The sequence below is a fragment of the Canis aureus genome, chromosome 30 (assembly GCF_053574225.1).
Source record: "Canis aureus isolate CA01 chromosome 30, VMU_Caureus_v.1.0, whole genome shotgun sequence".
Classification (NCBI taxonomy): domain Eukaryota; kingdom Metazoa; phylum Chordata; class Mammalia; order Carnivora; family Canidae; genus Canis; species Canis aureus.
The window spans coordinates 10,624,770-10,638,232 of NC_135640.1; the positions used below are offsets into that span (position 1 = coordinate 10,624,770).

At 31.5% G+C, this 13,463-nt stretch overlaps 1 protein-coding gene across 1 annotated transcript in view; it reads left to right on the forward strand.

Moving 5' to 3' along the window:
• GBE1 (1,4-alpha-glucan branching enzyme 1) overlaps positions 1-13,463 on the forward strand; it is a 267,868-nt gene that overhangs the window by 174,083 nt on the left and 80,322 nt on the right. The window contains exons 8-10 of the mRNA XM_077878761.1: positions 3,481-3,596; positions 8,098-8,225; positions 12,793-12,891. Coding sequence (XP_077734887.1) covers positions 3,481-3,596; positions 8,098-8,225; positions 12,793-12,891 — 343 coding nt within the window. The remainder of the gene's footprint in view (positions 1-3,480; positions 3,597-8,097; positions 8,226-12,792; positions 12,892-13,463) is intronic.

Here is a 13,463-nt window from a genome sequence, read left to right on the forward strand (position 1 = left end):
CTGAAGTGTGACTCCATCAGGAGAGGACTCTTGGAGGCTTGTGTCTAGACTCCTCTGAACGTTGCCCCATCCTTGTGCCCTTTCTTTTGCTTATTTTGCTCTTTATCCTTTTGTTATAATAAATCATAGCCATGATCACAAGTATATGCTGAGTCCTGTGTGTCCTGTTAGTGAATCCTGAACCTGGAGGTTCTGAAGACCCCTGGCATAACCTTCCTCTTGTATTTTAAGTTCAGTAACCTAGGATAAATCTATTTATATAATAGTTAATACACTGTCTATATTATATTGGACGTTTACAGAGTGTAAGAAGAAAAGGGTGGGGAAGCTACATCTTCATTCCAATGACAATATAGGCTCCATGACCTACTGTTTTTCAAGTTTGAGTTCCAGATTGTGTCCATGAAAGGTCTGGTTATTTTATAGACTCAAATCTCAGTCTTCCTGGTTCTGTCTTGTTTAGATCTCTAAAGTTCTCATTTTGTACAAGCAATCTGTGTTTTCAAGTTAGTTTCATCAGGATACGGTGTTTACCAAGAGTGAATTAGTCTGTCTAGATTTATCTGGTAAGATGGTAAGAGACACAAAACTGGGATCACAGAACTATTGAGTACATATTTATGAGTCTGTCTTTCCCCTTATTTCCTGCACTAGTAATTTATTTTTTCTGAATCAACAAAAGTTAATTATAAAATATTACTCTTATAAGACTAATTGTTGTTGTTACTTAACTCTTCTTAATAACCTAATTTTAGAAAATGTATATAACCAGAGGATTAATATTTTTGACTTTTACTTTTCATTTGCTGCTAACAACTTCAAAATTTTAGGTCTGATTTTTTTTTCCTTTGAATGTGTTTCCTGATATTTTGTTATAAAAAAAGCTTTCTAGATTTTATTTCTTTACTGTTTTTGTTCTAGGTAGTTTGGACTCCCATAAAATTTTGTATGTCTCTTTCTGTCTTTACAGATAATGCAGCTATTTTATGCTTCACCCATGATTTAAAAGATATAATAAAATGAATAATTTTGAAAGCAGTACAAATTTGATTCATTCCTATCAATTCAATCTTACAGTAATTTTTTCCAGGACTATTAACATGGATTAGACATTGTTTCAGGTTAAGAACATTTTAAGCTCTTACATGTAGGATTTGGTATTTTTTTAACCCATTAGATTTCCAAAATTTGGATGTTCCATTGTCATTGTTGTTTCTTTTCAGATTATCACAGGGAGTTGTTTTCCTGTTTATCCATGCCAAGAATCTGTCTACTCAGCTAAATATGTCTTTTTCTTTTAACACATTGAGCTTTTTTTGGTCAAGAAGAGAATAAATTTTGCAGTGATAGGAATGAATAGGTCATTAATAATGCTGCCTATAATCAACTAAATGATATTGGGCAATACTTTCTTTTCAGTTATTAAGTTTACATTATCCCCCTTTTTTGTTTTTATTGAATTCCACTATCGTTGGCTCTTTTTTTTTCTTTTATCTTTGTAGATATTAGGACACAGTTTTTACATTTAAATCTGTGTCTAGTCTACCTAGAAAACATTCAGTCCATAATATTTATATTATAAATTGATAGCAACTGTCCATAAGCCCAAGCTAGTGGTATAAATGAGTAAATAGGGCTGGAATTGGTAAACATGGAGTGACAGAGACTGGGAAGAGTTGGCATTCAAAGGGAGGATTTGAAGTACTGTGCAAGGTAGACAAAACAGTAGTACATGCCACATTAGGCCCAGAGACAGTTTGTGACCTCTGGTTTACACATTCATATCTTCATTCATTTACCCAAGATATATAGTATTTAAATAGGTTTTGTTCCTGCTCTTGGGTATTTATGACTAAAAATATCTTTCCATTTACCTTTCAGAGGTATAATATACATTACCAGTTGAATAATCAAATTAGAAAAGTATGTTCTTTTCAAAATATTGTTTACTAAGGATTATTGATATGCTTCTGGAGTACTCCCATAGCAACTTTGTTTAAAACATATAGACATGCTTCCTTTCTATTTTACTGTGAACCAAAATGGCTCTAAAAATAAGTTTTTTAATTTAAATAAAACTTCAAAAACTATGTAGATGGTAGAAAGTCCTATACAAATAAATTAATTTTGATTATGTTCAGTTGTGGAATACCTCTTTGTTTTTATTAGTTTCTTTTTGGTAAACTTTTTTTTGTTGTTGTTTTTGTTGTTTTTCCCTTAATTCCTAAATGAATATGCATTCGTAGAAACATTAGCAAGCAAATTCTACCTTCATCATGACTTGGACCTAGCAATCTAAAACCTCCTCACTACCTTTTTGGATCTACTGGATTGCTTGTATTTCTGTTTTTTCATTTATTTTTTTTTTTATTTCAGTAAGTTTGCAAAAGTCAAAGTAACTTATTTAAAGCAGTTAATTATGAACAATTCATCTTTTCCCAAAGTTTGCATTTACTTTTCTGAAGTTGATTGTGTTGACTTAATATCCACTTATGTAAGATTGCTCTTTAATTTATGGAAGGTTTAAAATATACATAAATTTTAACAGGGTTAAAGATTTGTGTTTGCTATAACTGCTTTGCCATTAAACTAAATGAGGTATTAAAGTCTTAAAACCAGAGTTATAATAAGATAGAGAATTCAACCATAGCTGTATGACTAAAGAAAATACTAATTGATAATGCCTTTTTTTTTCAATTGTCCAAAATAGGCTTGTTTTGTGTGGTGTTTTAATTGAGTTATAACAGTTCCTTGTTTTCTTTCTGTTTTTATGGATGTAGGACTCTTTAACTTGATAAACTTGTTACTTTAGTACTCAAGTGTGTTTTAGTAATTAGGTTCCTTTTTCTTTATCCTCACAAAACATAATAGTCTAGTAAATGTACTATTGGTTATCATGTGGTTGACTTTAAGTCTTTTTTAAAATTTTTTATTTTTAATGTATGCTTGAAATTGTAGAATGAGGAAATATCTTAAGAAAACATTGAAGGTAGTTTTTCTAATGATAATGAAATTATATTTTCTAAAAGGAGGAACTATGTAACTATGGTTATGTTGCATGAAAAATCTTGATAAAAATTTAGAGATAAGTAACAGTCTTTTTTATTGCTGTTGTTGTAAGCAGTACTATGTAGTAATCACTGTATGGTTGCTGAGGACACAGCATTGAACAAGAGAGTCCCTGTACTTTGGACCAAACTTACACATTTTTTCAGCCTTTCTTTGATATCAAGTGATTTTGCAACTAAAGAAATTTAATAATCTCTTAGAATGAATTTCGTCAAACAAATGTAATAAATAATAGCTTTCTAGTTTTTATATATTTCTTTGGACATCATGATTACTAAGATATTTATAATCATAATTAATACTCTTTGCAAACAATGTATAACAATCAAAGAAACCACTATATACAATGTTTATTTTTTATTTTTTTATTTTTTTATATACAGTGTTTAAATTTTTTTTCTAATATTTTAGCTGGGAAGTTTTAAGATTCCTTCTGTCAAACATAAGATGGTGGTTAGAAGAATATTACTTTGATGGATTTCGTTTTGATGGTGTTACATCCATGCTCTATCATCACCACGGAATGGGTAGGTAGCCTGATATATTACAGATGCAACTAATGATTTCATTTTTTGTTTTTATCTTTTTTTTATTGGAAGATTAAAACTAGATTTAGAGTTCAGTTGCAGATTTGCAATGACCATTATTGTTGGCTTGATTTTTATTAGTTCCATTGTGTATGTCCTTTATCTAGTGACTTCTAATCCTTTTTGGCAAGAAGTTGGATATAAATGCATTTTATAAGTAAATAAATGATAATGCTTTCTTTGAAATATATCTATTTAATAATATGTTATCCTTAATATGTAGCTCTCCTTTAAAAATGTCTTTTTTTTAAATTTTCTTCTTAAATATAATTAACATACAGTGTTAGATTAAAAGTTTACAAAATAATGATTCCACAATTCTGTACATTACTCAATGTTCATTTAAATAAGTGTATACTTAATCCCCTTCACCTATTTCATCCATCCCCACACCTACCTCTCCTTTGGCAACTATCAATTTATTCTGTATATTTAAGAGCCTGGTTTTGTCTCTTTTTTTCTTTGTTCATTTTATTGGTTTCTTAAATTCTACATCTGAGTGAAATCATATGGTATTTGTATTTCTCTGACTGACGTATTTCACTTATCATAATAGTATCTAGGCTCATCCATGTTGTTGCACATGGCAAGATTTCACTCTTTTATGGCTGTGTAGTATTCCATTTTGTGTGTGTGTGTGTGTGTGTGTGTGTGTGTATAATAACAATTTCTTTATTCACCTCTGGATGGACACTTGGGTTGCTTCCATATCTTGGTTATTATAAGTAATGCTGCAATAAACATAGGGGTGCATATATCTTTTTGAATTAGTGTTTTTGTATTCTTTGGGTAAATAATAGTAGAATTACCAGATGATATAGCAGTTCTATTTTTAATTTTGGAGGGAGCCTTCATACTGTTTTCCACAGTGGCTGCACCAACTTACGTTCCCACCGACACTGTACAAGGGTTCTTTTTCTCCACATTCTTGCTAACACTTGTTATTTCTTGTTTTTTAATTTTATCATTCTGATGGGTATGAGGTGATATCTCATCGTGGTTTTAATTGGTATTTTCTGGGGATGCCTGGGTGACTTAGCAGTTGAGTACCTGCCTTTGGCCCAGGGTAGGATCCTGGAGTCCCAGGATCAAGTCCCACATCAGGCTCCCTGCATGGAGCCTGCTTCTCTCTCTTCCTGTATCTCTGCCTCTGTGTGTGTGTGTGTGTGTGTGTGTGTGTGTGTGTGTGTGTGTGTCTCATGAAGAAATAAATAAAATATTAAAAAATAAAATTGGTATTTTCTTGATGATTAGTGTTGACCATCTTTTCATGTGTCTGCTGTCTGTATGTCTTCTTTGAAATCTTTATTCATATCCTCTGCCCATTTTTAATTGGATTATTTGGTTTTTTTTTTGATGTTAGGTTATATAAATTCTTTATATATTTTGGATATTAACTCCTTATCAATACATCTTTATATATTTTGGATATTAACCCCTTATCAATACATCATTTGCATTCATCTTCTCCCATTCTTTAGGTTGTCTTTTTGTTTTGTTAATGATTTCCTTCACTGTGCAAAAGCCTTTTATTTGCATATAGTCCCAGTAGTTTAATTTGCTTTTGTTTCCCGCACCAAAGAAGACCTATGTAGAAAGATGTTTCCATGGCTGATGTCAAAGAGATTACTGCCCGTGTTTTCTCTAGACATTTTATAGCTTCAGGTCTCACATTTAAGTCTTTAATCTATTTTGGGTTTATTTTTGTGTATGGTCTAAGAAAGGAGTCCAGTTTTATATTTTCTTGCCTTCTTTGTCATAGATTAATTGACCATAAAAGTGTGGATTTATTTCTGACTCTCTATTCTGTTTGTTGATCTCTGTGTTTGTTTTTTGTTCCAGTACAGTTGTGTTTTAATTACTACAGCTTTGTGGTAGATATTGAAATGTGAGATTGTGATGCCTCCAGTTTCGTTTTCCTTTTTCAAGATTGCTTTGGCCATATGGGGGATTTTGTGGTACTATGCAAATTTAGGGTTATATATTCTAGTTCTGTGAAAAAATGCTATTGATGTTTGATAGGAATTTCATTGAATCTGAAGATTACTTTAGATAGAATATACATTTTAATTTTTTTAAATATTTTATTTATTCATGAGAGATTGAAAGAGAGAGAGAGGCAGAGACACAGGCAGAGGGAGAAACAGGTTCCATGCAGGGAGCCCAACGTGGAACTTGATCTCGGGTCTCCAGGATCAGACCCTGGGCTGAAGGCAGTGCTAAATCGCTGAGCCACCTGGGCTGCCCCTAGAATAGACATTTTAACAGTACTGTTTCTCCCATTCCATCAACATGGAATAGCTTTCCATTTGTTTGTATTACCTTTAATTTCTTCCATCATTGTTTTATAGAGTACAGGTATTTCACCTCCTTGATTAAGTTCATTTCTAGGTATTTAATTCTTGTTGGTGCAACAGTATGGGATTGTTTTCTCAATTTCTCTTTCTGTTACTTCATATTAATGTATAGAAACTCAGTGAATTCCTACATATTAATTTTGTTTCCTGCAATTTTACTAAATCCATTTATCAGTTCTGTTAGTTTTTCGTAGAATCTTTAGGGTTTTCCTGTATATGGTGTGTCATCTGCAAATACTGAAAATGATGAAAAACTGAGAGCTTTTCCTCTAAGATCAGGAACTAGTCAACGATGTCCACTCTCACCTCTTTTATTCAACACAGTACCGGAAGTCCTAGCCAAAGAAATAAAATGTTTCCTAAGTCAACCATGTTTTGCAGCACTCATAGAATTTGAACATGACATCACTGCAATGAGAACTAAGTAACATAAATAAATAAATAAATAAATAAATAAATAAATAAATAAATGGGAATATTTGTAAATGTGTAGGTCCCTTTGCATATTAAACACTGACAAAAATGTGTGTATTTGAAATATAGGTGTTCACAGTTAAAATTAAATTATACATTAATTTGTAGTTTAAAAACATTGATCAGAGATCTTCAGTTTAAGAACTGTTCAAAGAAGTAGGATCACAGATCCTAATCCCTCAGCAGATAATATGGTAAATAATTTTTATTTTTAATGGGCAAATATTTACCAGCAATAACCAACCTGAAGAAGGGACTTTAAACTGAAAATCTTGAAAAGTGGCTGCTAAGGAAAGAAGCTATATTCTAAATGCCCTGTTATCTGCTCTTAATCATGGTGCTGCCCCCATGAAATGTTCCTAGGAAAGAAGTTGTATCTATAAAACATGACAGGTTTCACTGGTAGCTTCGAGTTTGGAGAGAAGCTGACTTAAAGGATGAAGAAGGAAAGCATGGCAAAGATCAAGAAAGAGCCTCTCCTAGATTATAACACCTGCAATATCCCTGTAGAAACTTTCTCTTCTGAGGCCTTAGTATTTCCCAAGGAATTGTGTAGTTAGAGAAATGAACCAAAAAAAAAAAAAATGAGATAAAGCAATTAACATCAAGACACAAAGTGTTCAATATATAAAATTTAGTGATAAAGAGAAGTTCAGCAGGTGACAGAAAAAGCAATTTACCTGTGTGGATGAAAACAGTGGCTGAACTCATACTTTTCTATTGCCAAAAGCAATGTCTACAAAATTCTTAGGAAACAAAATTTGAATCAAGAATTTGATAATTGAATTGCTATTCAGATATTAATTTGAAAGAGCTTGCGGAATAAAACTTCCATAATTATATTTGAGAATATCATTTAGTGATGAAATCCAGCAAACTGGAAAAAAAAAAGTGAGTCAAAATAAAAAATTTGGTATAGGGAAACAGGAGGAAGAAGGCAGGTGTTGGACACTAATTTGATTTAATTAAAAGTGAGTAAACAATCAAAGAATTGAAAGTAAGTAGTATAACCCCATTAAGTGCTAAGCAACCAAAATTAGGAGTGTGGGAAGGGAAGGCAGAAGAAAATTGGGAAGATGTTAAAATTTTTTTCATATAGTAAATCTGCATTGCATAAATTGAAGCACGTATTTAAAAAATATAAACTATTTCTCAATGTTATGATGGTTTTCATATCTGCTTTTCTTTACTTCAAAGGGATCTAATAGTAACCAGCTAATAACATTAACATCTCCTTACCAAAAAAAAAAAATAATAATAATAAAGTTTCTAAAAATTGAAATCTAGAATTCCCTTTGGTATCATTTCATTTTTTTGTTGTTATTTTGAAATTACATTAAAATTTTCAATTAAAATGCTGTGTTTGCTTTTGAAAAACAAAACTTGAACTGCAGGATTATCTGAAATCTGAATGTTTGATATGTAGAACTTTTCTAAGCTAGAACATATATTTGCTGATGATAATATTTCGTGATATTAAGGCTTAAGGCTCATTACACTTTACTATGATAACAAAACAGATCTCAACAAGCCGATTGGTGGGAGCATTTATGCTAAGTTAAGACTTGCAAGTTTAAAAAATGCATCTATATTGATTTTCTGTTTTCTAGGTGAAGGTTTTTCAGGTGATTACCATGAATATTTTGGACTTCAAGTAGATGAAGATGCCTTGGTTTATCTCATGTTGGCAAATCATTTGGTTCACACGTTATATCCAGATTCTATAACAGTAGCCGAGGTAAAGCCATGATCATCTCTACCCTATGACCCCCTTTAATATAGAACATTTTGTCATCATACAATATTGGAGCGATTAATCTCTTGTCAATAATTGCATAACTGAAATTATAGCCTCACTATAGTGCAGCTATCTTGTATGAGTGGCACATTATTTAGAATTCAGTGTTTTCTTATTAGGAGATAGTGTGCACTAATTACTTGTTATCATTCCATTGTTACAAAAGAAAATGCCAGTGGTTAGAAAGTAAAATATCCTAATCAGTGGACAGATCCTTTCACTGTGAGACCTTCAGCAGAGAAAAGAATTGAATATTAATGTGTGTCTATTTATTTATTTATTTATTTATTTATTTTTCCTTTTCTGGTTTAATCATTAGAGATGGCATGGCTCACTGCCTGCAAGCTTCTCTGAAGTCTCTCTTGTTCTGATGCGATTACCTTTCTTGTTTATGTTATTGCTCTTGGATTGCCAAATGTTCACTAGTTATTCATGATTACTGAAGTTTCATGATTAACTGTCCCAAAGCTGCACTGTAATGATATAATTCAGTATATGCATAATTGACAATTCCCCTCTTGGTGATAAATGTGATAAATTAAGAAGTTTGTTAAATGCTTATGCTAATTTAGATTTCGTTCTAAAATCCCTCTGGTTTTCTGAGTCCTCTTACTAGAAATTATTATTAAAATTGAATTTAGTGTGTTAAAACTGTTCTGTACAAAGTGTAGTGGTTGGCATATGAAAATAGCAAGAATATTGTTCAAAGAGTCATAGTTCAGTTGTATTTGCACATTGTCGGCATTTAGTTCATGGAAATGTAGTAGTGACAAATCTCCCTTCTGTGGTATTTATTATTTGTATAGACTTTTTTCTATACATCTTTTCTCAAAACCCTGACTCTTCAACTAGGTGGAATGATTTCCTTGTTTATCCCTGGATAGAGAGCAGTTATTACATTTTGTCTTCTAAATATACTCTAGGAACAGAGAAATGGACCCTAAATTTCTAGAATAAATTCTTATACAGAATTATAAAAAACACAACTATAATAACATTTTGATAAACCTGTATTATTCTACCCTCTGTTCTTCCCTACATTTGGTCATATCTTTTTTTTTTTTTTTTTGGTCATATCTTATATCTCACTAATTAATTTATGTACCGAAAATCTTTTAATGTCAGAGTGTATTTTAAACTTTTATTTTGTCTTTTCTATATTTTTATCTGTCAAACATCAAAAAAAACTTTTGTCAATTATATTTATGACAATTCAAAGCAGAGACAGTATAAATGAAAATTTACTACAAACAATTAATGACAGTACAAATCAAAAGTGGGTACTGGAGAAAAAGAAGCAATTATTTAATACATGAAACTTAAAATTATTACATTGATCTTTCCGTTCATTTCAAGTCAAATACTTTCATCATCTAGGGAGCCTTGTCTGATTATCAGTGTTTTTACCAATGAAACTTTGAGACTTTAGCCTACTTTATATTACTTGGTTTTACTTTTTTTTTTTTTTTTTAACAAGATGTGTCTTCAATTTATTCTACTTAAATTGAAAACTATTTCAATTTCAGTACATCACTTTTCTGTCTAGTGGGAGTCTCTTCAATGTGAAAATTGATCCTCATGAACTTTTTTTTTTTAAGAAAGGAATGTGGTATAACATAAGTAATTTATATAAAGTCCTATAGTAGAAATTTAAATTTATTTATAATGACAATTACTAAAATTGAAGACTTTTTTTCTGGAATGTATCTACCATTTCCCATGGTTTTCTTTGCTATATTAATTAAAAATATTTTGTGATTGATATTTTCTTTCCCTTTTGGAATAGTCCTAGCAAACCTTAGATATTAAAAAAATAAAAGTATTTCAACTTTATTTGGAACACATAATCATTTTTATATGCTCTGTTGGTAGGTATTGAATTTTTTATATTTAAAGTATATTTATTTTAGTGATCTTTATGTTTACCGTTTTTTTTTTCTTTTTTTAAGATTTTAAAAGAAAAGTCATGAACTCTTCTCTTTCAAAAGAGAGCTATAAATGTCTCATGTGCATTAACAGAGTAACTTTCTAGGATTCAGAATTAAGAGTCAAGACCATTTGGTGTCCACAAATAGTTTTTTAATTTTTTTGTTTTTAGCTATCAAAGTATTTCCTAAAACTACCTTTAAAACAAATATAGAAAGCTCCTTAAGTTTTTTTGAGAAAAATTATCTTGGTCTTTAATACCAGCCTATCACCAGTCTTAGGAAAAGTCTTCTGGGAAGGCGTTTTGTCTATAATTACACGAGAGCCTGATATTTAATACATATTCAACTAGTTTTTATAAAGAATCAAACTAAATGCCTACTATATTAGTGAAAATGTGACATATTTGGTAGATATAATCTCATTTACATTTTTTTCTTTTAAGCATTCATCCTTTTCACTTTTTTGTCCTTTTTTCAGTTATAAACTATGAAGTGCTATGTAGAAATAAGATATTATTGACAAATATTTCACTTTCTTACCAATAATTCCATTATGTACTATATTTAAATGTCTCTCTCTTTCATTAGAAAACAATTAAATTATTTTAGAAGTCCAAAGAGGTCATATATTCCTTTTTTCACACTCTTCTGTGTGAAGAGTTTGGGGATGGTGTTACAGATGAAGAAGCATTTGAGTCAAGTTTCAAAGAGCTCAGAGTGTGTGACAGTCTTTTATAGAAAGTAAGGATAATAATATAAGGAAGAGTTTGGGCAGTGACATGCATAGAAGAGCTTGTGACAAGCACAGGAAAGAGTAAATATTTCAAAGTGAGTGATATATTTAGTACTTGAAATATAGCAGTAGAAATTATGGTGGAAAGATATAGATCTCTCCATTGTGCTTTCTGTGTACCTCAGTTAACAATTGTAACAACTATATTACATTATCATCTCATGATAATGAATGTGTATATGTTTATTTTGGTTCTAGTTTATGAATCCCAAAGGTAAAATATCATGTCTTATTTACCTTTAAATTCCTGACAGAGCCTTTATTCACTCACTCAAAAAATTTTATTGAGTTCCTGCTTTATTTCAGGTACTCTTCTACTACTCTGAATTCTTGGCATATGTCAGTCAGTAAACAACAATAGCAACAACCACAAAACCCTTGCTTTGTAGATCTTACATTCTAACAGCCAGTAAGGAGGCAGATAATCAAATAGGAAATTATATTATCAGTGCTTAAAGCATGATTGTTGAATTGAATCTTTAGCTAAAGAATTTGATGTTTTGATTTTTGGCTATTGGAAGTTATTGATGGGCAGTGATAGGGCACGGTCTCATAAATTGTTAATTTGTGGGGCTCCTGGGAGGCTGTTGATTAAGTGTCCCACTCTTGATTTTGGCTCAGGTCATGATCTCAAGGTGGTGAGATTGAGCCCATGTGGGGCTCCATGCTTAGTGGGGAGTCTGCTTGTCTCTGTCTCTCTCTCTCTCTCCCCTTCTCTCTCTGTACCACCCCTCCCCCCAGCTCGTGCTCTCATGCTCTCTCTAAAGTAAATAAATAAATCTTTAAAAACAAGAAATGGTAATTTGGCTGCAGTTTGGGTGAAGGGAAATTGGAGATGGGGAATTGCATTTAGAAGCATAATGGTCTAAGTAAGGAGTAATGAAGATTAAATGAGACAGTGGCAATAGAAATGAAGCAAGGGAAAAGGATTTATTTGAGAGATATTATAGAGTTAGAGTTGCTAATATGTGGCTCATATTTCACCATAGTTGCTGGTATAATATATTTTTGCTACATCTGGGGTTTTACACCACCTTTTTTTTCCTCTTGTGTGTTTTTTCGATTATCAGTAATCTAGTGGTAGCATGACAGAGGAAGAAGACACTCTGTCAAGTGGCCTGACATCTGAGTCCTGACTCTACCATTGAGACACGTATCTTTAAAGATCCCTTCACCTGAGTGAGCTTCAGTTTCTGTATCTTCTAGATGAAGAGGATCCCCCAGATAACCTTAAGACCCACTTCAAGTATAGCTGACTATAGTGAAAGCCATCTTATTGTTTCATTCTTAATGTACTGTCTTCTTTTAATCTCCTCAGAAGCTAGGTGCTCACAAAATACACTCCATGTCAGTACTATATACAAAGAGAATAAGTGTTACAGATAAATTCCACGTGCATTTTTGTGTTTGATGAAAGCAATAGGAAAATGTTCAGACAGTAGCTCAAAAATAAGTCTAAAAAACTATTTTAGCAGTAATCGTCTTACTCTTTTGTGTCTACTTTATGATACTAAGAAAAAGAAAAAAAAAATCGCCTCATGAGATTGAAGCTGTCCTTACTTGGAAATGAGATATACTATACTCTGGTTTCTCTTCAGATCGAATAAATCTTTTGCCTTTTACTGTCATAGTTGAAACTACCATCACAATTATCCTGCTGAAACATTCCAAAAATACATGCTCCCATTTACTGTTTTTATTTATTGGCCTAGAATTTACCGTCAGAGGAATATTTAGCAAGAATCTGAGCGATATGAACTGATAATGCTGGTGTATTTTGTTACAGGATGTATCAGGAATGCCAGCTCTCTGTTCTCCAATTTCCCAGGGAGGGGTTGGCTTTGATTATCGATTAGCCATGGCAATTCCAGATAAATGGATCCAGGTAAGATTTCATATGATTTATTTTTCCTGCAAATACTATTATTATGTTGGTTTATTTATTATGTCTTTGATTTATCTTATAATTTGTGGTCATTGGTTATAAATATTATTAACTATTCTAATTGAAATATTAAATCTTCCCATTAGTGTGTTGATTCTTGTCCTCTTTAATAAGGTACTTAAAGTTCTAAAGGTTCTAGTTTAAAGTATTCATACTTGATTTATTCAGGCAAGGGAAAAATATTAATGTAATGTTAGCTGTGTACATGGAATTGTACAATTATCATTGAAGTTTTATGAAACTTTAGTTCTCTATTTTAAACACATTAAACATCATTAAGGCATCCATTTCTGCCTCCAGATCATCAGTGTAGAAGTTACTCCTTAATTCCCACTACTTGCTTCATAGTATTTGTTTTCCTCAACAGATTTGGATTCATCTACTCCTTTATTTAACTTATAGAAATTCTTACCATGTGTCAAGCCCTAGGAATGAATACATTATACTTTGCATATAATTTCTAATGCAATTTTATTAAATTTAATGACGCTTAAGTACCTTGGATTATGTTT